Source organism: Melanerpes formicivorus, unplaced genomic scaffold, assembly GCF_026170545.1.
Source record: "Melanerpes formicivorus ecotype bairdi unplaced genomic scaffold, bMelFor1.0.p_v2 SCAF_20, whole genome shotgun sequence".
Taxonomy (NCBI): domain Eukaryota; kingdom Metazoa; phylum Chordata; class Aves; order Piciformes; family Picidae; genus Melanerpes; species Melanerpes formicivorus.
Window position 1 is genome coordinate 9,123,394 of NW_027142372.1, and position 23,444 is coordinate 9,146,837.

General features: G+C 47.7%; 2 protein-coding genes and 1 long non-coding RNA gene across 6 annotated transcripts in view; 1 reads left to right on the forward strand and 2 right to left on the reverse strand.

Moving 5' to 3' along the window:
* Positions 1-2,631: 2,631 nt before the first annotated feature.
* On the reverse strand, positions 2,632-12,131 carry LOC137447290 (uncharacterized). The gene is made up of 3 exons (XR_010988843.1): positions 11,568-12,131; positions 3,062-3,327; positions 2,632-2,821 (listed from the first exon to the last, which is right to left on the reverse strand). It is a non-coding gene; the product is annotated as an uncharacterized lncRNA (long non-coding RNA).
* A 242-nt stretch (positions 12,132-12,373) lies between these two features.
* PSMD7 (proteasome 26S subunit, non-ATPase 7) lies at positions 12,374-18,812 on the forward strand. The gene is made up of 7 exons (XM_068150699.1): positions 12,374-12,509; positions 13,415-13,506; positions 14,726-14,818; positions 15,651-15,748; positions 16,042-16,122; positions 17,544-17,635; positions 18,332-18,812. Exons 1-7 carry the CDS (start codon positions 12,436-12,438, stop codon positions 18,768-18,770), a joined length of 969 nt encoding a protein of 322 aa, XP_068006800.1. The 5' UTR covers positions 12,374-12,435; the 3' UTR covers positions 18,771-18,812.
* Positions 18,813-20,594: 1,782 nt separating this feature from the next.
* The window catches only part of WWP2 (WW domain containing E3 ubiquitin protein ligase 2), a 43,880-nt gene continuing 41,030 nt past the window's right edge, over positions 20,595-23,444 (reverse strand). For all 4 annotated transcript variants that reach the window (XM_068150693.1, XM_068150694.1, XM_068150696.1 and 1 more), the window contains 3 exons: positions 22,846-22,942; positions 21,955-22,027; positions 20,595-21,751 (listed from right to left, as the gene is read on the reverse strand). In XM_068150693.1, coding sequence (XP_068006794.1) covers positions 21,652-21,751; positions 21,955-22,027; positions 22,846-22,942 — 270 coding nt within the window. In that variant the 3' untranslated portion in view covers positions 20,595-21,651. The remainder of the gene's footprint in view (positions 21,752-21,954; positions 22,028-22,845; positions 22,943-23,444) is intronic.

The following is a 23,444-nucleotide window of genomic DNA, read 5'->3' on the forward strand; positions in this document are numbered from 1 at the left end:
CTGAAAAGAAGGAAACAAATGAAAAGTAACAATAGATATTCAAAGCAGGATTAAACAAAAGGTTTTGATCTCTCTATTGTTACGATTTTGATTCCAAAGAGGTGTGGGATCTCTTGGGGTTACAGCATCCATCTCTCCTGAAAGTACTATAGAGGTCTGTCCTGTTGCAGTATTAGCACCCTTTAAACCCTACAGACTGACAGCCACATGCCCAGTCACATTCACCTTTGGAGCTCCCCATACTTCACCCTTCCCAACACCCAGTCAGCACTATTAACACCAACAGGGTGTAGTGGGTTGAGAGAGACGGCCTAGCTCTCCCTCCCCCACAAAGAGAGGGAAAAAGAACCACTACACAGGGTAACACCAAAGCCACTAAACATGAAGAAATTCTTTAGATGCTACATGCTTGGAACATTTTTTGTATCTGTACAAACAAGATGCACTTTTAAGCTTGGAACATCTTTTGTATATGTGCAAACAAGATGCACTTTTAAAAGCCACTATAATGATAATTAAGACTTTAAAAACAAATCAAGACATGATTACCCCATTTTCTTCATGATCATATGGTAATAGTTTCAATCAGTATTTGGCCAGATTCAAGTGAAAAAAAAAAAAAGGAAGAGAAAAAGAAATTATTTACATTAACCTACTGGTTTAGTAACATGTCTCTAGATGTATGTTGATGTTTAATCAACACATGAAAACACAGCAAAGGACATCACACCACAGAGCTACCTACAGCCTGACATGGGGAGGGATAGCACAGCTGAAGAAATCATTCACTGCATCCAACAGGGATTGTTCTGTTACTCCTCTGAGAACAAGAGGATTTGAGACACTTGGAAGGGGAGCAGGGACATGTTTAGTAACACATGTGCATTTCAAAAGCCCCTTCCATCACACCGAGTCAGTCAGTTGGAGATCTCTGACCAGGAAGGCAGAGAAAAGGAGAAGCATCTCTCCTCCAAGACCTGGTTTAGGTTGGTCTCCCCACTCACTGGCTGAGCTGGCTGTATGCAGTCCAATTTGGGCAGAAGTGGAGAAGACAGGCAGATGAAGGGACTGTTCCAGAGGAAGATGTCAGCAGACCAGAGAGCAAGGGGCAGATCAGCCAGGTACCTGCTGCAGGCTGCAGGTTCTCTTTGCAGCACCCAGCAGTGCTTAAACACAAGCTGCTTTCATGGCACCACTTGTAGCAACAGGAGAAACTCATCTCTCAGGAGAAGGTACAGAAAACAAATGTGACATCCCTATGTTTTGTTACAACATAATTAACAGCACTGAGAACAGCACTAAATTTAGGCTATAAAAGCAGACCTAAGCTACACAGGATTTGTAATTGCCCAATATTAAAGCCTTGACACAAAGTAAATACATTTTAAGCTCCTGTTAGTTATGGAAACAGTTTTGGAAGGCTGAAATGCAGCACCAATAAAGCCTTTGTAAATGCTATCCTAAAATACATGTTCTCTGAAAGAAAATAGTTGCCATAAGAGGTTTGGTTTATTGTTTTCCATATTTTTCCATATCTGCCTTACAGAGAAATGGTGCAAAACCACTTCTGTCTGCTGGAAGGTGTTACTGCATTACTCTCAAATAGTGATAAATGGGGTATCAGGACCAGTAGAAGTGGGGAAGTATCCTATTAGAAAGAGCAGTGTTTGTGTAAGAGAGGAGTAAGCATGTTGGTGACAAAGTACAAAAGGGGATTTCTCCAGTTACTGCTGGTCCCAGCATCTTTCACAGGGATTGCTGCTCCCATGAAAGGAAGCCATATAAAGCACACCAGTGGGTGGTACACTGTGGTTATGCAAAAAGCTGTTGACACAAAACCATGCCAAATCTGGGTAACTCTTCAGGTATCTAGACTAAACCAGAAAGTCCTCCCATCAATGCCCACCTTCTATCAACTGCTGCTTCACTGCTCTCAGAGTCTAAGCCTAGTGTCCTCTAACATCAAGCCTGTAGCCTCCATGAGACTAGGGACTGAGGTTTCTCAGAACTGGACTTTCTTGAAGATGCCCTCCAATGTTTGGTAGTCAGCACTTCAGGTGTTGTCAATAGCTGTGCCCCTGAGGGCAATGAAGTGGTTTGTGCTCTCCAGCAGTAATTCTGTGCCCTCACAATGATTACTGTGACACCTGATGGACCTTTGTCCTGTCTCTTAAATTCAGGATCCCGAGGAGATACCTCAGGTCCCAAACTGCACACAGAAACCTCATAGATCCTGAGCAGTCTGTGTCATTCTGCTGCCCTGACTACAGGCCAGTTCTCCTGTGGAACAGGTTTAATATCCTGATGTCCTCCTGAACCTGAAGACAGGGAACATGGAAGCAGCTAAATGCTGCTTAGCAGCTTTTCACAACCTTTCTGGGACAATCTATTTGAGCAATCTTACAGACAGCCCAGACATGGCTGTTAATTTCCAGCTATTTTAATCCCATCATATACCAAGTGCCACACATCATCTTCCCTCATGATAGAAGCAAGCAAAAAACAAATTACCCTGTCCATGACAAACGAAGTTTTCCGCAGACCAAATTGCACACATTCCTGGTGTCTGACTGCAGATTAAGGATGGAAAATAGGGAAGGTCTGAAAGAAATAGTGTTAAGGAGAATTTATTCAGGCAAGAGAGGATCTGCTGCTTCACATCCAGAAGCCATCAAGAATTTGTCAGCCAAATCCTACGGACCAGCACAGACAGCACATGTTAATTATTCTTCTTCCTCACAGGAGTAATGAAAGCTTCAGGATGGGCTGGTTTAATTCTGCTTCAGCCCTCGATTCCACCCTTCATTTTCCTCCTGCCTTTCTGAAATTCCATGGAAAGACATTGTTGTTAAACAGCAGTGGAGACTAAGAGCCATTCAGCGCGCCGCCAGGGAAGGCTGGGAGCGCTCAGCTGAATTTATTTGAAAAATAAAGTTTGTTTCTTTTCTCAAAGATCTTTACTTAAGTCAGCATGGAACTCTTGTAAAAGGCAACTACCAATAAGTCACAACTACCCCCGGAACAGCCTTCTTATTTTATTATTTTTTTTATCCTGGCTTACCATGACAACATAATAAATGAGCCTCCAGAGACCAGAAGTGCACAACTATTTCACATCTTGTGTTTTATCTTTCATTGTATGCTTCCAGACATAACATTCATGAGCTATTTTTTTTTAAAGCCTTCTTCAGCGTCTCCAAGTGAAACACTCCAACCTTCAGCTGTGAGACACAATACTCAGAAATACATCTTCAGCTGCGATGCTAGGTAAGAGCTCTCAAAAGTAAGCTCGCAGTGTTTTTGTGATCCATTAATAACTACTCGCTCCTGTAAAAGAAAAGCAACAAGCCAATAGTTTCAACATCTGCTGTTTCAATTTGTGTTTGGAGTTCTGCTGGATGTCTCTGTATTCTTTCATACATGACTAATAGGAAAGATACAAGACTAATAGGAACCATAACTGCAACTTCACTTACGGTTGGTTTCAGTTAACAGATGGTCTTTAAACTATCCAACATAAAAGCATTCATTTCAGAAAAACTGCCCCCAAAACTGCTTCATAAAATAAAGTATTTCCTTTTTTTTTATCCCCCCTCAAAGCTTTAGAATCTTTCAAGACACTACACTATAAGAGGCCCCATGGTTTAACAAAAAAAAACCCCAAAACCCTACACACTTACAATTTCTGACCTTAAATATCAGAGACTGAAGGTCTTGCAATAGAAGCATCAGAAGTAACACACAGAGCCATACAAAAAGGTGGGCCACCAGACTATCTCTTCTTGCTAAATTTCAAGTGCCAACATGCAACTGGAGCAAAGTGACCTGCCAAAGCCCTATGCTCCAGCTGACTGCCAGGGTAGGTGAGCGAAATCCTCAGTGCTCCACAAGTTAGTGCAGCAGCAGTGGTGGGCAGCTCTGGCTGTTGTAAAACTGGGCAACAACCACGAGTCAGCCACAGAGAAACATCATCTTTAATTTCTCAGTCATATGCTTTCATGGGCATATGGCCTGGGGTGGTAACAGTACCAGTACTACTTCCTAACTATTTAATGTAGAATTTAGTGAGTGAAAAACTGTTTGTCCCACACTCCCTCTGTACAGTTGAAGAGTGTTTACTAAGAGCAATAAACAGGTTTGGCAAGACCTGTGTTGCTCCACAACTCTTACTCTGACAATAGCCCTACACATTTGTCCTGCTCTAATACTTCTCTACAATCCTCCTGCTGAGCACAGGCCAGGAAAGAGCAGCAGGCAGAGCTACCTTTGGTCCCTTTGGTCAGTGGTTTTGCTCATAAACACCACAGCTGAGAGCTACATGGTCTATGAGCACACAGCTTACAGCACAGCTCTTCTTACAGGTCTGTCTATGAAAGAAACCAAGAATAAACCCAAAGAAACATCTATTGTCCACAATGCCTCCCAAGCCCATCCATCACCACGTGCCTGACTCGGGAACAAACAAGTGCTGCTGCAGTCACACGGGCACCAGAGCATGGTGCAGAGTTCAACATGAAGGATGCTGAACAGCGCTGACCTTCTCCAGCCTCACTCCTCTATATGCTGTGACAGCAGCACAAGGGAAGCCAAAAGATCCAGAGCAGCTTCACCCAGTTTTACATTTACAATTAGCAATTATTATAGCCAAAGTTATATTGGGATGTGCTTTGTACAAGTCTGTTCTATTCCAGTGGTGCCTGTGCAGCATCACTGGAGCTCACTGAACTTGCAGCAGCTGACTGGAGAAAGCAGCAGCACGTTTCTCCCAGGAGGAAGCTGCAGGTGGCAGCAGTGCTTCTGAATCCCAATTCACTTTCTGAAACATTCCATTTCTAGTCAGTTCTGAGCCCCCTGCTCAGGTGCAAGTACATTTGCTCCCCCAGGCAGTCCCTTCCACACAAGCTATGTCTGTTAATGAAGTGCCCATTCAAGCCATCAACATTTTGGCCTAGACAAGAAGAGAAACTTCTCCCCAACACTGAAGGACAGCACTCTAAGCCACTCAAATACATGTTTAGAAACAGCTGAAGCAACTAAAGCTTGCAGAATGGCACCATGCCCTATGAACATGACTTTTTATTTCACATAGGGTACTTTAATTACTTCCTGAGCAGAATTCTTTTAGCTTTGAGTAACAGAATAAGAAACCAGGTTGGAAGAGACCTTCACGATTGTGTCCAACCTTTGCATGGAGGTGGATGATAAAATAAAATAATAATTAAACAAAAAAAACCCCACCAAAGAAACAAAAAACCCACCAAAAAAAACAAAGAGCAGAACACACCTCTAGTTTTAAAAGTGCCACTAAAAAGTCAAACAGGAATTAGCACGGGAGAAAAGAGACTAAAGAAAAGCTGAGAGTGAGTTTCTGCCTCTCAGACAGTCTGCTTTTCCAGATGCATCAGCAGCATCTGCATGTTAGCCATTTCTCATTATTTATAAATGTTTTACAGGAACACAGCCAAGCTACAAGCCAAAGAGTCCAGCACACATTTTTAAAAAGAGGGAATGTGTCTTGGTTATAGAACAAAAGAACTCATTTTATCACTTGGCTTTACCGCTTGAGAAAATGGCTCCTGGTGTGCTGAACTCCATGATAAATGTGCCCCCTCTAGATCTTTATTGCCCTTGTAAATCAAAGGACTGACAGCAGTTAATAAGAAAGCTTTTGAGTGGTTTTGAAGTTTTGCTTCGTAGAAATAAAATCTAATATTAAAGAATTTGCTAGTCCTCAAGGTGTGGAGAAATGACTACGACTGGAACCTGTTGTGCTTTCTTTTAACTGTTTGTTTCCATTGTGTTTAAAAAAAAACACCCCAAACAAACAAAAAACCCCACCACACTGCATAGCAAGGAACCAGAATAAAACCACCACATCATTCTGAAATACAAAAACTAGAGTCAGTGATTTCGTTACTAAAATCTTGCTGGCGGTTCTATATCCTGTGAGGTCTGGGCAGGGCAGCGGCATCAGATGTGTACAGCACGAAAGAGGAAAGGTTGTCCCAGAATTCACATTAGGTGTTGACAATACCTCAACAAACTGGGCAGTGACTGGCTGGAAAGCAGCCCTGAGGAGAGAGACTTGGGGATGCTGGTGGATGAGAAGCTCAACAGGAGCTCTGAGTGTGTACTTGCAGCCCGCAAAGCCAATCAGATCCTGGGTGGCATCAGGAGAAGTGTGGCCAGCAGGTCAAGGGAGGTGATTCTCCCCCTCTGCTCAGCTCTGCTGAGACCCCAACCTGGAGTACTGCATCCAGTTCTGGTGCCCCTATTACAAGAGGGATATGGAGGTGCTGGAACATGTCCAGAGAAGGGCCACAAGGATGATCAGAGGGCTGGAGCACCTCTCCTATGAAGACAGACTGAAGGAGTTGGGGCTGTTCAGTCTGGAGAAGAGAAGGCTCCCAGGTGACCTCATTGGGGCCTTCCAGTATCTGAAGGGGGCCTACAAGAAGGCTGGGGAGGGACTGCTCAGGATAGCAGGTAGTGATAGGACTAGGGGGAATGGAATGAAGCTGGAGGTGGGGAGATTCAGGCTGGATGTGAGGAGGAAGTTCTTCACCATGAGAGTGGTGAAGCCCTGGAATGGGTTGTCCAGGGAGGTGTTTAAGACCAGGCTGGACGAGGCTCTGGCCAGGCTGATCTAGTGTGGGGTATCCCTGCCCATGGCAGGGGGGTTGGAACTAGATGATCCCTGTGGTCCCTTCTAACCCTGACTGATACTATGATACTATGAAACTGTTTTTACCTCAAGCAAGTGGTGATTCTATGTGCAAGAGGCAGCAGTCGAAATTCCACTGTGGGCACAGGATTATCTGAGTCCCCAGCTAACCCACACCTATGGACAAAAGGGTTTAAATCCCTTGCCAGAAGCTACAGTGATAGGCACAGATGGCCCAAGTTACAGCCAGCAGCACGAGTTCTACTGGTAGATGTAGCTGTTGGCCAAGCAGTAATTGCCTTATGGGGAAACAAGAGAAATAAATGACTACTGCACCAATATTTAAAGACAACATCCCAAAGTGAACTGATCCATTTATAATCACAGATGTTAAAGTTTGCTTTGGAGATTACATTTTAGAACAGACATGGGGGGGGGAAATGGTTATTTGGAGGTCTTCAGAAGCAAATTGCAGCTTGGATAAGGACAGTCTTCATGGCATTATGCACTAAGTGCACAGCATCAGCATTTCACTGAATTGTGGTTTAACCAAAACAAAAGGGGATTAACTTTGTGGGTAGCTTTCTGGTTTGCTTCCACAGCTGGTGTTATCCTTGTTCAGTTCCAGGCAGCATCATTCCTTCTCAAACAGTTTGTGGCACACCCTGGCCAAAGAAATCTTAACAGGAAACTACAGTGATTTGGACAAAGCTAAGCATATTTATAGGGAAATAAATGTATTTCCTGTTCAAACTGGGAGCACAAAGGTATTGTGTGACAAGCTGTCAACAGGTCTGAAGAAAGCCAAGCTTCTCTTGACTGGATTTCAGACACATTTTAGAAGGTACCTCAATGAAGAGATGTTGGTGGGCATTGTCTCTTTAACTGCCCAGTGCCCCCAGCCCAATTTAGGAAAATTAAAGTAGAATTTTTCCCTGAACACCAAGACAAGCATATGAGGAGCACATCAATAAGGGTCATGTTAGGTTAGGATCCAAATGATCAGGCAGCAGCATTTCCCAGACGTGCAGATCTCTTGCAGTCCCAAGTGTCAAGTATGTCACTTATCAACATAAGACATCGGAAAGGTACAAAGGGAAAGCAAATCAGGCTGCAACATTACTGCCTTCTGCATGATTTAGCCTCCTGCACTCCAGTCTGCCCACAGCCCACCATATGCTTGCTCATGCCACCTTCCTCCATGCACTCTGCCCTTTAGGTAGGCAGAGAAGCACCCACTTTATCTGGGAAAGATCCTGTGACATGGATAATCAAACCCTTCTTCCCAAAGAGAGACAACCAGGCAGCCGACAGCAGCTCCTTGGCAGACAGGGTAGGAAAAGACACAGGAAGAGCTACACACAAAGCAGGCTGGAGTCTGAAGGGTGTAACCCATCATACAGCCATGCAAGGCTCAGTGCATGGCCACGATGAACTGCAGTTGCTGCTGTGCCATGCTGGTGTTTCCATTTAAACTACTGTAATGTTTCTAACTCTCCTCATTGGAAAGAGCACCTAGAAATACAAATTGAATGTATTCAAGGAATTAATGCCTTCCCTGCCATCAGGCTCTTCTGTGATTCTACCAACAGAATCAGGTCCATTTGTTTTTCCCCCCCTTAACAATTCCCATCACTCCCCCAGTATTGACAGACAAAGGTGAAGGCAAGAGCAAGAGATGAGGCCACTGAAAGAGTCCCATGGCTGTGTCATTGTGGTTTTATAGGGCAGCATTAGGTAAATCAGAAGCTTTGCCTCATAGCTGCCCAGAGATTGTGTCACCAGTCCAGTGAGAAGCCAGGCCCAAATGTGACCTGGGATATTTCACAGAAATAAAACCCAGGTTTCTGAAGCATCTATTTACTTCACAGTTTAAAGACAAATAGCAATTCCTGATGGAAGGGAGATTTCCGAAGCAGAAGCGTGATTTCCCAAGGCTGGAAAAGAGGTCAGAGAAGAATAAAAGATGTAGAAACCACTCAATGTGAGTACCAACAGTTTTCCTCCTGCTGCTTCACAGCAGTTGTCAGTGGCAGATTCTGGTTCAGAAAAGAATAGAATAGAATAAACCAGGTTGGAAGAGACCTTCAAGATCATCGCGTCCAACCCATCAACCAATCCAACCCGCCTAAACAACTAACCCATGGCACCAAGCACCCCATCAAGTCTCCTCCTGAACACCTCCAGTGATGGTGACTCCACCACCTCCTTGGGCAGCCCATTCCAATGGGCAATCACTCTCTCTGTATAGAACTTCTTCCTAACATCCAACCTAAACCTCCCCTGGTGCAGCCTGAGACTGTGTCCTCTTGCTCTGGTGCTGGCTGCCTGGGAGAAGAGACCAATATCTGCCTGTCAACAACCTCCCTTCAGGTAGTTGTAGAGAGTAATAAGGTCACCCCTGAGCCTCCTCTTCTCCAGGCTAAGCAACCCCAGCTCCCTCAACCTCTCCTCACAGGGCTGTGTTCCAAGCCCCTCACCAACTTCGTTGCCCTTCTCTGGACTCATTCCAGCAAAAAAAGCCTACAAAGATGTCCTCCTGTGTCACCAGTAAGTATAACTTTGCACTTGAGGAGAGTTTACAACACCTAACAGCTCAAAAGGAAGAGAATAAGGCAACAGAAGTGAATTCAGAGTAGAGTTACAGGTGGCACCATTCAAGATGACATTCACTTTCTGAAAATGAACTTTCTTGTCCTATGCAGTCCTGCCTAGCCCTACATGAACAGGACAGCAGGTCAGGTCCAGCAAATGCTCACATCCCCACACAGAGCAATGTCCCTTTGCTGTTGACACCCCTCTTGAGGTTAGCAAGGTCCTTAGTAAAGGAAGATTAAAGATTGGTTTAACATTTATAATCACTAATTTGAAATTTTTTCCAACTACTTTATGATGAGGTATTCAAATTTTCAATCCAGAAACCATTGTTAACCATCTGAAAACAGCAGTAGCAAGTTCAGGGTGCTGGGTTTGTCTCCTTTGGTTGTTTCGTTTGGGTGTTTAGTGGTTTGGTTTTGCCGTTTCGTTTTGGTTTAAACAAACAAAAGCCCAACAATTTAAGGACGGAATTGCTTCATTTAAAGGACAAAAGGCAGCTCCCTCCCTGCCTACCTCAGGTCAATTTCAGGTGCTGGCATACTGCAGAACCTCTCTAAACTTTGGAGTTTCAGCTCAGCAATCTTGAGCCAAATCCCACAGAAGTATTGATGTTTGCCACTCTACAGTTAAATTTCAGCAAGCATCAATGCAATCAACTCATTAGCTGTTTTTTATTGAGCACCAACATTCATTACTTACTTTTCAATTCTTTGATTAAGCAACATATTGCCTGTATTCCCAGTCTGCATCTACCAGCTGATTAGCTCAATAATACTGATAATCTCCTCAAGTCAAAAGAGCTGGGAAAGGAAGTAACTGAAATCCCCCTGAGCAGACTCAATTTACTCCTTTTGTGTACAACATCAATACACTAAACTACCAGCAATACAATCCAGCAAATGAAACTTCAAATGTGCTAAGTTAGAGAGTAATTTTAACAAAGAGTCACAGCAGGTCATTAAAATGCCCCTTAATTGTCTCTAGATCATACTCCCTCATCCTTCCACAACCTTCCTGGCATGCTGAGAGTCTAAATCTCTTCTGACTGATGTAAGAACCACGAAGAGAATTGAGGTGTGATTGTCACATACGGAGTCTGAATGCCAAAGGTCAGCACAGCTTACCGGTATGCTGCCCCACTGCTCCAAATTTTATATCTTTTCTGTCCCTTGGTTATTGCCTGACATGATTTAACAACTGTAATTCCTTATTTAACGATGTCAAAGGTTTTTAGGAAATTGACTGTATTTCACCAACGATATATTTCTTCTTGATTACAGAGTGGTTAAAATGATTTTAAACCAAGACAGCAAAATAAAGCAGTAATAAAATCAATAAAAGGTGCTTAAAACATTCCTTCTATTAGGCAATGGCATTTAAAATATCCGTAGCTTGTAATGGCACTTAGGATATGCCCAAAAATCAATGAGCTAAATTACTTATTGAACTAGTTAATTTGAACATTGAGTTTTATATGTATATTGATAAAACAAGCTACAAGAACACTGGCTGTAATTTCATGGTCAGATATCTCCCTCTGCTGGGAAAAAAAAAACAACACCGAACTCCAAAAAATCGGTCAGAAATGGGGGAGGGGTGGGGGGTGGTTTAACCACGGCAACACCGAGGGCTGTAATGTCTGAGAAGCTCCACGAGAGGTCGCTGGTTCTCGCAGTTTCTCCTGGGCTGCTGCTTTGGCTGAGCCGCAGCGTTAAAAGGCGCTGCTTTGGCTGAGCCGCAGCGTTAAAAGGCGCTCACCAGCCACACAAAACTTCGGATGTCACTCAGGACACTGTCATTTGGTCAGGCCTGAGACATATGCAAAAAACAAAAACAAAACCCCACGTAACGCGGGGAAAGTGTAGAAAATAAGGGATATTCTGATGCTTTAAAAACAGCGAGACGATCCTCGAGGATTTTGCCAACGTTTTTCCTACTAACCCCACGTTAGATTCAGCAGTAACAGCCTCAGGTTCTATTTTCTTGCCAGAAGTGAAGTAGGAAAGATCAGCTCTGCGTCTACCAGGTCCTACTCTGAGATGCAAAATCCCTCCTACAAAGATCAGCCTAAGCACTGCGCTTCCTCCAGGGTCTTTTTCTCCTTTCGACCGAGGAAAGCTGTACTTCAGAGAGCAGAAACGTTTACAAAATGAGGCTGAAGGGATGCCGGGCTTGCCTACAAAACGAGTTAGCCTAACACTTTCCTTGAGGGGGAAAAAAAATTAAAATCAAACACTAACAGTAATAAAGATTTCTTCCTATTTATGTAGGCTTATCACTGCAGCACTGAGAACCCTGGAGTTACCTGAAGCTCTGGAACGAGAGGCAAGGTGACGGAGTCTCTTCTAGCTCAGGATGCAAGAATTCCTGACGCTGCAGACACAGAGAGGTCAGGATACCGCCCTGTATGTGCCACTAGCGCTTGTCACTCTCTACCAGGACGGGCAGACAGGACCTCTGCATTTTGAACTTGCAGCCTAGTGGTAATGGCAAGGTGACAACATCATTCAGAGGCTGCTCTCACTCTTTGAAAGGTCATGGTGATTAGGAGCCGTTCCTGACAACTGGCAAAAGGCAAATGCCACACTCCTCTTCCACCAGAGCAGCAGCGGGAGCCGGGGAAGGCTGGCGGGCCCCGGAAACCTCTGTCCCTGGAGGTACTCGGGGGCAAACGCTCTTGCAGGTCACTGAGTCAGCAGGTGGACGAGGCTCGGCGGGACTTTTCGCCTCCCTCCAGCCTGGCCTCCTCAGCCCCGCCGCTGACAGGAACCGGCCCCGCAGCCACCCCCACTCAGGCGGGACGTGCTGTGGGGAAGCGGAAGCAGCACCCCCAGAGACCCCCGAGCGAGGCCCCCGCGCCGGCTGCTCGCCTCCTCCCTACTCAGCTGGCCCGCCTCACCTCCGGGCGGAGCTACGCGACTTCCCCAAGATGGTGCCGCGCCGCCGACAGCCGACATGCACCTTCCCAAGATGGCGGCGGCGGCGCCGCGTCTGTCTTCTGTGACCTCTCCAAGATGGTGTCTTGCAGCTCCTGACCTCTCCAAGATGGCGGCGGTTAGCCCCGCCCCGGCGCGGGGCAGGCTGGGAGCGGGACCGCGCGGCGGGGAGCGGGCCTGGTGCGGGCGGCGGGCGGTCGGGCCGGGCTGGCTGCGGAGCGGGGCCGGGCGGGCGCCATGCCGGAGCTGGCGGTGGACCGGGTGGTCGTACACCCGCTGGTGCTGCTCAGCGTCGTCGATCACTTCAACAGGTAGGGTCTGGACGGGGAACGGCGTCCGCGGCGCTGAGTCACGGGCCAGGCCGGGCCCGGGAGGGGCCCGGGGCTGCGAGGGGAGCGGGGAGGGAGACCTCGCGGTAGGGTGAATCGGGTTTGGGGGGACCCTGTGCCGTGGAGGGGAGTGGCGCACCCAGGCCTGGGCCGGTCGCGGGAGGCCGGGGTCCGCGATCCCTGGGTGGCTGCGGGAGGGCGGCCTGTAGGAGCCACCGGAGCAGCCGGCCCGGCGCTGCCGCCGGTGTTTTCGGGAGAAGGAAAGTCAGAGGGCGGGGTGCACTCGGGTGCCGAGGGGGCGTCAGCCCCTTCCTCTGGCCTGGAGGATTGGGAAACAACGTCCTGTTCCTTAAAACATGGGTAAAGGAGAAGTGGGGTTTGTTCCTAAGGCTGCAGTGGGCTGAGCGGGACGTAAATCCCATCCCTCTAAACACCGAGTGTGGTTTGTGCCAAATTTAACTTACTTGCGCCAACTGACAAAGAGTTTTAATGTCAGAAATAGAAAACTGAAGTCTCTGCAGGCGGACGGGCCTGCTGTTGTGAAAGCAAATGGAGCAGCTCAGAGCTTACTCATTTCTCATAGCCATTGTCCTGCGGAGAGGCTGCAGCAGTGCTTGGTTTAGGGTATGGCCCTCCCCTGAGCTGCTCGGACCACGAAGTCCTCCTAGATTCATAGACTCCTGCATAGCTGCGTGCCGGGGTGTGATTCCGAGGGCACCAAAACACCATTTTCTGGATGGAAAGTAACGATCAGTAATATAACAATTGGAGAGCCTCCTCTTCTGTTCCAGCACGCACCCTGCTCAGCTTGCAAAAGCTGCTCCGCTCTGCCCCTCTCTCCTGAAGCAGGCTTTTTGTGGTAGGAGCTGACAGTCTTTTCCATTCAGAATAGGAAAAGTTGGAAATCAGAAGAGAGTCGTTGGTGTGCTGCTGGGCTCGTGGCAGAAAAAAATACTAGATGTATCCAACAGTTTTGCAGGTGAGTTTGGGTGTCCTGCCCTTCAAACCTACTGCGTTATTTGATAGATGAATCACCTTGGGAATTTTTAAGCCACCCTCCCAGAGCACAGACTGTTCCCTCCATGTACAGATCAGCCTGTATCCTAACAAAAAATGCTCTCAAAAATTCAGCCAGTCTCCCCTGTTATACTGTGCAGTGTGGAATATGTCGGGGGCTGCATGTAAAGTCTCTTTTAAGATCCTGATGAGTATTTTGCTGCATTGGCCTTGCTGACCTCAGCTGAGTGATCACTGTCTCAGCACAGCCTGTAGAAGTAGCTGCTATCTGCTGCTCTAAAGATTTAATGTATGCTTCAGCTTTACTTCTTTTTCTCATGTTTTGCCTAACTAAATACTAGTTCTTCCCTTAAATATCTTAATAGTATTGAAATAGTTTCCTCTTACATGTGACAGTAAAAGTTCTTAAATGCATGGCTTCTGCTGACCCATTTGTGTTAGTTAGATCATTTCTTTCCCAGGAGGCTGCTCTGTGACAAAGCAAAATGATCTCCCTTCATATCTGGAGTTTCACAGTTTATATTGAGTTCTCCCAAGTGTGGACTACTTCCCTCCTCAGTTTTTAGAAGAACCTTTTTCTGCTTGAACTGAAGAGAGATTTTTTTTTGTTTGTCCTTTTGACAGCCTTTCAACTCTGAGTCTTTCATTTTATCGGTACATGAAAGGGCTGAGACTGATATTGGGCCTCAGAACTGAGCCTGTGTGCATATATACATACTAATTGACAAAATAATTTGTGGCTTGTTCCATAGACCTTATTTAAAGTTGCTCTTGGTGTTCTGCTAGTCTGTAAAAGCACTGATGACATGTTCCACACTGAAAACAGGTTTGTCTATGAGCAGACTGCTGTTGGTCTGGAAGCTCTAAAGTCTGCTGAGATGCTCACTTTGTCATATCAAATGTCTCTGCACATTTTTTTCTGTGGGAGGGTTTCCTTCTGATGGTTGATGTTGTCCACAAAGGATAACCCTTGGAATGCTTCGCATTTCATTCCTCAGTCCTAAATAGTTAGGAATTATGAGGCAGCCTGAGCAAGTTGTCCAGCATGGCAGGTAAGCATGTGCAGTGTAGTGGTGCAGAGGAGTTGAAACTGAGTAAAATCCACTTTCCTAAACCCCTGTTTCTATAAACATTTTCATTCTGGAAGTTGGATTCTTAAATACTCATGTTTTTATCCCCAGTACCTTTCGATGAGGATGACAAGGATGATACTGTGTGGTTTCTAGACCATGACTACCTGGAGAACATGTATGGAATGTTTAAGAAGGTCAACGGTAAGTTGAGAGGTCTCCCTGCAGTCAGGGATAAGCTTCTGGAAACTTTCCAGAGCCTGGATGGGGAGGTGGATTTATAGTAAGCTGGAGAGTTAATTGCTCACCTGAGAAGCCACTCTCTGCTAATTCCTTGTATAGCTTCACTTTCACTGCTGGTTTTCCATGGTTGATTCATGCAAGCAGTTTGTGTCCTCAGCACATTCATTTGTGCCTCACTAGTTTCCCCAAGGCTCCTGACAGCTTTGTGTCTTCAGAATGTTTCAGATTTCAGAAGTGCCCCTAGTTGTGAAGAACTGCAGAGCTTTCTCCTCTCTCTTCACAAACTCACATTTTGTAGGCATTTAGTGGCTCTTCACTGCATTTTAAAGTGTCTTTGCTGCTCTGCTTGAGTTCAGAGCTGAAGGTTCAGTCAGAACCTCAATTCCTATGGACATCCTTAGCCTTGGGACTAGTTGTCAGCTTCATGACACAGTTTGTGTTTCTAGAAATTTTGCACTTTCCATGTCTGAGATTCAAGTTCTCAGATCCTGGTACCTGCAAAGTTAGTAAGTGATCTGAAACAGCCCAACTGTTTAGTTAATAACCTAGGAGTAAAGTTAATGTATGTGATTAGTAAGCTGTGACATGTACAGTTAGACTTTGTAGTTGTGTTCTGTGTCACCAGCCTTGGCATTTTCTTTCCTGCTGTAGTTCATTTTCCCCCTACTTTACACTCATATCCTACACCCCTTAGATTTTCACCCTTGATTTGCTGATTCAGTCTCTGCCTAAATCTCTGTGCCGTTGTCTCACCACGTGGTTCTGACTTGGAATCTTTTCTGGTTTTGCTCAGCTAGAGAAAGAATAGTTGGTTGGTACCACACAGGCCCTAAACTGCACAAGAACGACATCGCCATCAATGAGCTGATGAAGAGATACTGTCCTAACTCTGTAAGTCTGGCCCTTTTTGACTTGGGGGTGGGTTTTGCCTCTCTCTTCCTAGATGGGGCAGCTGGGAACACTTGCCCCTCACCTGTGTGATAGAGCATGTTAAAGACCTGGTAGCTGTTGTAACTCAGACCAAAGTCTTTTGAGGCAGCTCCAGCTGTCTTTTTCCAGTGCCTGAAGTTAACTCCTCTGAGCAGCTGACGTTCTTCCTCCCACTGCTGGGGAGGGAGGAACCAACTTAAGGCTTTTTCGTTGAACAAAACCCAGTGTCCTGAAATGTTTGCTTTTTGCTTAAGGTGTTGGTGATTATTGATGTGAAGCCAAAGGACCTGGGGCTGCCCACAGAAGCTTATATTTCAGTTGAAGAAGTTCACGATGTGAGTATTAAAAGTTACTCTGCCTTTTGCTAGGAATGGCTGTTGGGATTCCTTTATTCCCTGAAGGTTGCACAGCCCATGGCACCTAGTTGCCTGTTACATGTGGGATGCTGTGGGATGTTGCACTCACTGCTAGTGAGGGCTTGTGACTTGCAGCCAAAATCTGCCGAAACCAGAGGTTAAATCCCAGTTGTATTATGCACATTAGTAGCTAAAGCTTCCATCCACCAATGCTTGACCTAAGGAGTTCCACAGCTCCAGCTGTCCATGTGACTTAGATAATGCTTCCCTGTTTCTGTCATGTCTGTGGTCATGAGGAAAGTCACAGACTGGGGCATTCATAAGGTGTCACTTCTACACATCAGCCTGTTTTCAGAGGTGTTCTGAGTAGCTCTGTGCTTACTCATTTGTGCCCTGCCAGTGCTGAGTAGGTAGGTAAGGCCTGAGCAACGCTTACTAATCGATTGCAACACCATGCAGACAAACAACAAAGCTTTAGCTTTCCACTTTTAATGGCTTCATTTTAATGACGTTCTGGGTGTATATAACAACGTTTGATCCTCTTGCCATTCTGAGACGCCCCCCCAACTACAGAGGAAAAGCTGCTCTCAGAACTGAGATCTTGTTCCTGCAGGATTTGTTCTTAGTTTTGTGAATCCAGAGTAATCCCAGTGGTCTCCATTTCCAGCTGTAAACCGGCCCAGGTACCGGTTTTGAAAACACACTGCTAAAACTCACTCTGGGAAAGTGAGTCTGTGAATCTTGTGAACATCTTCCTTGATCACCACTGTAAAAATGATCATTTTAATGCAATTGCTCCATATTAGTATTTTTTCCTGGCTCTGTGTATGTGCTTCCAACTGCCAGCAAGTCTCAGGATGGCAAAAAAAGTGTCACAAAATGTAGTAAGGTTGTGTCAGGAAAAAAAATATGTTTAGTGAGACTGACCCAGCAAAACAGATTCATTGTATGCAAAAGAAGTTGTTACTGGCAACTCTGAGCTTGGGACTGTTTGTGACACTAATTAAATCAAGAAAAATCCAACCAGAGCCTTTCCTCTTGGTATCCTGGGGGCTGTGTATAACTAATTTTCTGGTTTCATTAACAGTTCCTCATACTCTGGCTAGAATTGTGTGTTTTCAAAAGGCTTTGTGATTCAGTTACAGACTTCTCCCTTTTTAGTTCTTCTCTGTCAGTCCCTTGATTCTCTGGTTTGCCCTAATTTGCCCCATACAACCTGCAGTGGGGCAGATTGCTGCATTCCTGGCCCTGGAAACAGGCATGGGTTAATCTCACATCGTGACGTCGTGCAGGTTGTCTCACTGTTGGTATGTGGGACCCTTGTCTGGGTGGATGGCTGCACCTTTGTGCCTCCCACCAGCACTCTCTGACTCTGTCTCCTCTGTCCTTGCCCCTCAAAGGATGGCACTCCCACCTCCAAGACATTTGAGCACGTGACCAGTGAGATTGGAGCTGAGGAGGCCGAGGAGGTCGGTGTGGAACACTTGCTACGGTAAGTGGCTCCTGGGAGACGTGCCTGGCTCCGGCTGGCAGCTCCCCGCCCTAGCTGCCTGCAGGAAACACAGAGCTTGTCAAACATGCTGCTGAGATCCATAGAGCATGTTCACTTCACAGTCTGGCTTGGCATATTCCCTTCACTGCCAGTGACAGCTCACTGATGTGATGCAGGCATTCTAGCAGAGCTGCAGGGAATGGAGGTGTGTGGAGCCCTCTCCAGTCACTGCACTTCACAGGGCAGGAGGGGATGGGAGCATTGCCAAAGGGTCTGGAGCGCTCTGGTCAGGAAGTCACCTTAGACAATCCACATGCCTGTTCACCAGCCAGAAATGCTGCTGTTTATTGCTCTCCTATGCTCCAGCTGGTGTTACAAATACTGTACCAAAGAGAGCATACAGTGAGGAGCTGGTTTAGATGTACATTTTTGCAATGTACACCAGTTTGGTCTTGCCCTTGAGAGAGCACTGGGAGCAGTGCTATTAGTGCTGTTTAGTCTCTTCATCAGTGACCCAGTGGGACTGAGCACACCCTCAGCACATTTGCAGATGACAGCAAGCTGAGTGGTGCACTTCACAGCGCTTCAGCTGTGCTCCATCCTGCTCTTTCTAAGCTGGAAAGATCTCAGCAGTGCTAATGAGAATGCAAAGTCCAACTGTTCTAAAGCTGCTTCTTCCTGTGGTGGGTGTTTCAGGGACATCAAGGATACAACGGTGGGCACTCTGTCGCAGCGGATCACAAACCAGGTCCATGGCTTGAAGGGACTGAACTCCAAGCTTCTGGACATCAGGAGCTACCTAGAGAAAGTAGCCATGGGCAAACTCCCCATCAATCACCAGATCATCTACCACCTTCAGGATGTCTTCAACCTGCTGCCAGACGTCAACCTGCAAGAGTTTGTCAAGGCCTTTTATCTGAAGACCAACGACCAGATGGTGGTCGTTTATCTGGCTTCTCTTATCAGATCTGTGGTTGCCCTGCACAACCTCATCAACAACAAGATTGCCAACAGGGATGCAGAGAAGAAAGAAGGACAGGAAAAAGAAGAGAGTAAAAAGGAGAGAAAAGATGAGAAGGAGAAAGACAAGGAGAAGAGCGATGTCAAGAAAGAGGAGAAAAAGGAGAAAAAGTAAAATGTAGTTTTTTTATTTGTAAATTAAAAATCTTGTAAACTAAATGGCTTGGATGGTGCTGGGTTCTTGTCTTGGGTTGAAATTCTCAGTGCTTTTTCCTCCCGTGCTGTCTGCTTTTTGTGTCCATCCTAACGTGGTTGGACAGATCGTCTCACACTGGTGGCTGTCCCAACAAGCAGCACCTGGCAGCTGGGGTCTCAGCCCTGGGGCAGGGAAGGAGGAAACCCAGGGAGAAATTTGTGTTTATTTCAGTGTAGCACTGCCTTCTCCCTGTGCACATTTGAGGGCTTTTAGGCCACCAGCTGAGTATTTCCACCACACACTGTGTCAGCTTTAACTAGTCCCTTGTCTTGCCCAACTCTTGAGTGTTCACTATGTGTGAGACCTGATTTGCTCACATGATGTTTCTGAGCTGAGGAGGAGTTGCTGAGGACCATGAAGGGACCAGCAAAGCAGCCCTTTGCTGCTGGCTGGTGTCTTCCAGATGTACCTTGTGCTGGGGTCCTTTATTTATGAGCTGTCCTTTTTGGCCAGCCACTGGTAAGATTGGAGTTGGCTGGTTTGTTACTTGACACTAAAAACAAGAAAAAACAATAACAGATAACACACTCCTGGGCTTATAGTGCTCCAGGGGTGGAAACAAGTTGAGATACTGCTTTGGTGTGCATGGTGGTGCCTCACTGTGAAGAAATCTTCCCTTTCTAACGTGTCAGGTCATTGCCAGATGAGGCTTGCAGTGTATGGATGTGGATTTGCATGTTTCAGGCCTAATTCCTTAAAATCAGGCACTTTCATGCCCCAGAGACAGCTGTATTTGATCTGGTGCTATTCACAGAGTCTCCAGGCACCTCATCGCCCATCGGTGCAGCACAGGTGACACATGGCTGCTGTTACAGCTTCCACACTACCCTGCCAGCAAAGGAGCCAGCCTGGCTGCCCAACTGGGCTGGCAGCTCTGCACAGAGCAGCCCTGCCAGCCTGCATCTCTTTCTTTGCAAGATTCATGGTTAAGTGGCATGGTTAAATGGGCTGGGGTCCACAGCATCCTGGGACAGCTAGGGACATTATTCACCATTCCTCACTGGGACAACAGGCATAGAGCGTGCAGGTCAGTGCTCCCTGCCTCCTGGGTAAAGGGGCAAGACAGATGCATGGAGATGGAGCAGAGGGAGACGTGCCTCTCCCAGGCACAAGATGCCACTCATTCCTCTGCCACTTCCTAGGTCAGACCATCAGCTGCTGCGAGTGCCAGGAGAGTGCGAAGTGCCAGTAGCCTGCCCACAAAGACAGAAACAGTTCTGGAACTAGATAGGCACCAGCTGGGCCACACTGGGCTGGGATGTCCCACAGCACAAGCTCTTATTTCTTCTTAAGAAATAACACCTGGAAAACACCCAAACTCCATACAAAGAACCAAGCAGCTGTGGAAAAGCAAATCCATGGCAGAGTGGCTGGATGCTGTCTGCCCCCTGTCATGCAAACGGTGTTTGTTTGGTTCTGCCGTGTTGGGTTTTTCACTGACCACCACCAGTACTGACTTTGTCCCACCAGTGCCAGTCTAGGTGTCACATGGTGGCACAGGGAGGCAGCTCCAGCAAAGGACCCTGGAGACATTTTTAGCTGAGTGTGATGATAGGTTGAGCGGAAGCAGGCACACTGCACCCAGCCTGACCCTCCTGCGCAGTGTGTTTGGAAATAACTAGCGTTAGTTATGACCCTCTGGATAAGGTCTGGGCACCCATCACCAGCTCTTCAAACGCAGGCACACCCAGGGCTGCAGCAGGCTGCCCCCAGTGCCACACACCGACCAGGGACACGCACCTCGGCAGCTGCTCATCATTTATTGCACAAGAAGTCGGGTGGCTGAGGCAGGATGGTGCAGTACAAAACGATCCGGGCACCAGTCAGAAGCTCTGGTAGAGTCCCTGCATGGACAGCTCTGTACACCAACGCTCGCACAGGTATGGCTCCCCGTGCACGCTAGGGAGGTAGGGAGGGGGCAGCAGCAGAGGTGGCACCCAAGTGAGGGGCAGAGGCCTGATCCCACCCTCGCCTGCAGCTCCGGGAGCTCCTGCCACCAGCCTGGCCGGTGTCAGAGGGAACACAGGGAGACTGGGTTGAACCCAGCAAGCAGGCAAAGGCCAGATGTGCCCCAACTGTGGCCAGAGCCCCCAAGGCTGCTGCAGAGCACCATCTCCCAGCACCAAACCACTTCACTATTCATTACAACTGCACAGGGCCACAAGCCTGCAAATTGAAACACGCAATGGACACAATCAGCCAGAGCCCAGGTCCAGCCAGCCACAAGTCTAGTGTGAGAAGGGGCCGTGCCAGCCCTCATGTGGTGCATCAGCTGCAGCAGCAGCAACTGGGGATTCTCTGTTAGCTTTGCTGGGAGCAGGATAGGGCCCAAATACCACCTGAGAGTTGCTTTGAGGGCCATTTCACTTCCCTGCCTCGCCTGCAAATACTAAAACGCCATGAAAAAGCAGAAAACAGGAGGAGGGGGAAAACTAGCCTGTGCCAAAACCAGATCTCATCTCAGCATGTCTGCGAGCAGGGGCCCGGCAGCCTCAGTGCACTGTGTGCTGCCTGCCAAGGCCCAGGGCTTCACCCTGTCCCCTCCATGCCAGCATGTGCCCCTCACCAGGCTCTTGCGTCCACCTCCCACCACACCTCAGATTTGTCTGGGGAGGGACACGTGGACTCCCCCCCAGGGCTGCGTCGGTGCAGATCTCGCACGGGAAGAAGAGCAACGGCGTCCGCAGCTGCCCGTGCACCATCCTGCGGAGAGGGCTCGGCGCTGGGCACCACTGGGCAGGACATGGCGGCCGGCAGCGCTCCAGGGCCCTCCCCATCCCGGGAAAGCACCAAAGCTCCATCACTCCTGTCCAAATCCTTCCGTCTCCTCAATCGCATAGAGCAGCTTCTCCTTCAGCTGTTCATAGCTCTTGTAGGGAGGGAGATCCAGGCGGTTGAAGCTGGAGAGACAGGAGAGGCTGTGAGTAGCACCAGCATCCCCATTCTCCTCCCCAAGGCAGCTGCGGGAAGACACGCAGCCAGAAACATCCCATGGGAACGCAAGAGGTGGGGACGGAGGGCACCGGGGCCCTGTGCAGCCCCACACAGGCTGCTCACAGTTGTCCCCAAATGCTCTTAGCAGGGCCGAGGAGAAATGACTTACCATGTATGGCTCCGCGGCAGCCACGTCTCTTTGCCAACTTTATCGATGCAGAATTTCTGGGGCCCATTGCTGCCTGTTAATTACGAGCACAGCAAAGCTCATTACATGACCAGGAGCTCAAAAAGCCAACCCTCTGACACACCGTCAGGCAGCAGATCGCACACCACAAACCCCTGTGATCCCAGAGACACAGTGGGGCATAAATCTGCAGCAGCTCACTGCTCATTCTGAGCCCTTTGCAGGGAGGGTTTGTGAGCAACAGGAAAGGAGGAGGCTGAAAAGCTGATTCACAGATGAGAGGTAACAGCACAGCGTCTAAGCAGGGTGGTTAAATACCAAGTGCTACAATGGATCTATCCACAGACCCACAGGACTGAGCAGGTCCATCCAACGGTTTGAAAGAACCTGGCTCAGGAAGTCTGAGTCACTGAGGTTGCTTTTTAACAGATTATGAATGCTGGAGAGGTTCCAGAGAGCTGGGAGAAAAGTTAATATGCCAGCAAGAATAAAGAAGTGAGCTAAGTTAGCTGGTTAGCTTGATACAGCTTCCAGGAATGCAAGGGAAAGGCTGGTACAGGCCCCAAAAAGCAGCAAATTAAAGGATGAGAGCAGGATAATGCCATGGTGTGGCTGTCTGGAGAAGGGGTTTCACGGCACAAAGCTCAAAATTCAATCATAACTCAAATCTCATTCAACACAAGAGGAGAAGCCAGACTGGCACAGCGACTGGTGACACAGTTCATGGCTAAGGAATTTGTCAGGGCACAGCCTGCCATTGGATTCAGTCACAGTGCTCAGTCATGGCTGCTGCCTTGTTCTCTGCAGTGGAGACATGGACAGCCAGGTCCCACCCCCCAGGACCCCATGGCCAGGTGGAGGTGGAACACGCACCAATGAGCTCCGCAAAGCCCCCAACGGGCAGGCGGCAGGTCCCCGTTACGAACTGCAGAAGCCGGATCCTCTTCTCGTTGTCCATCTCTTTAACCACCTATGGTAACAATGTGGCAGGAGAGTGGGATCCTCGGCACCCCCAAGCCCACAGCCTGGCTGAGCTGGGGGCACAATCCTGCAGCATGGCTCCTGCCACCAACATCCCACATCCTCTGGCCAGCTGGGCCTGGACACAGACCATGGTGGTGCAGCACAATGGGGGAAGTGGTCAGAGAACCACAAACTGGTTTGGGTAGAAAGGGACCTTTAAAGGTCACCTTGTCCAACCCCTGGGCAGTCAGCAGGGACATCTGCAACTACAGTGGGTTGCTGAGTCCCGAACAATCTGACTGGAATGGTTCCAGGGATGGGGCAACTCCCACCTCTCTGGGTAACCCAGGTAAGTGTCTCACCACCTTCACAGTGAAGAAATTCTTCTGTACACCCAGTTTAAATCTCCTTCTGGTTTAAATCCACCACCCCCTGTCCTCAAAATCAGGTCTTCCCAGAGCCACCTTTGAGAGGAACCTCCGACCCTCACCTCCAGTCCTGCATCCTCA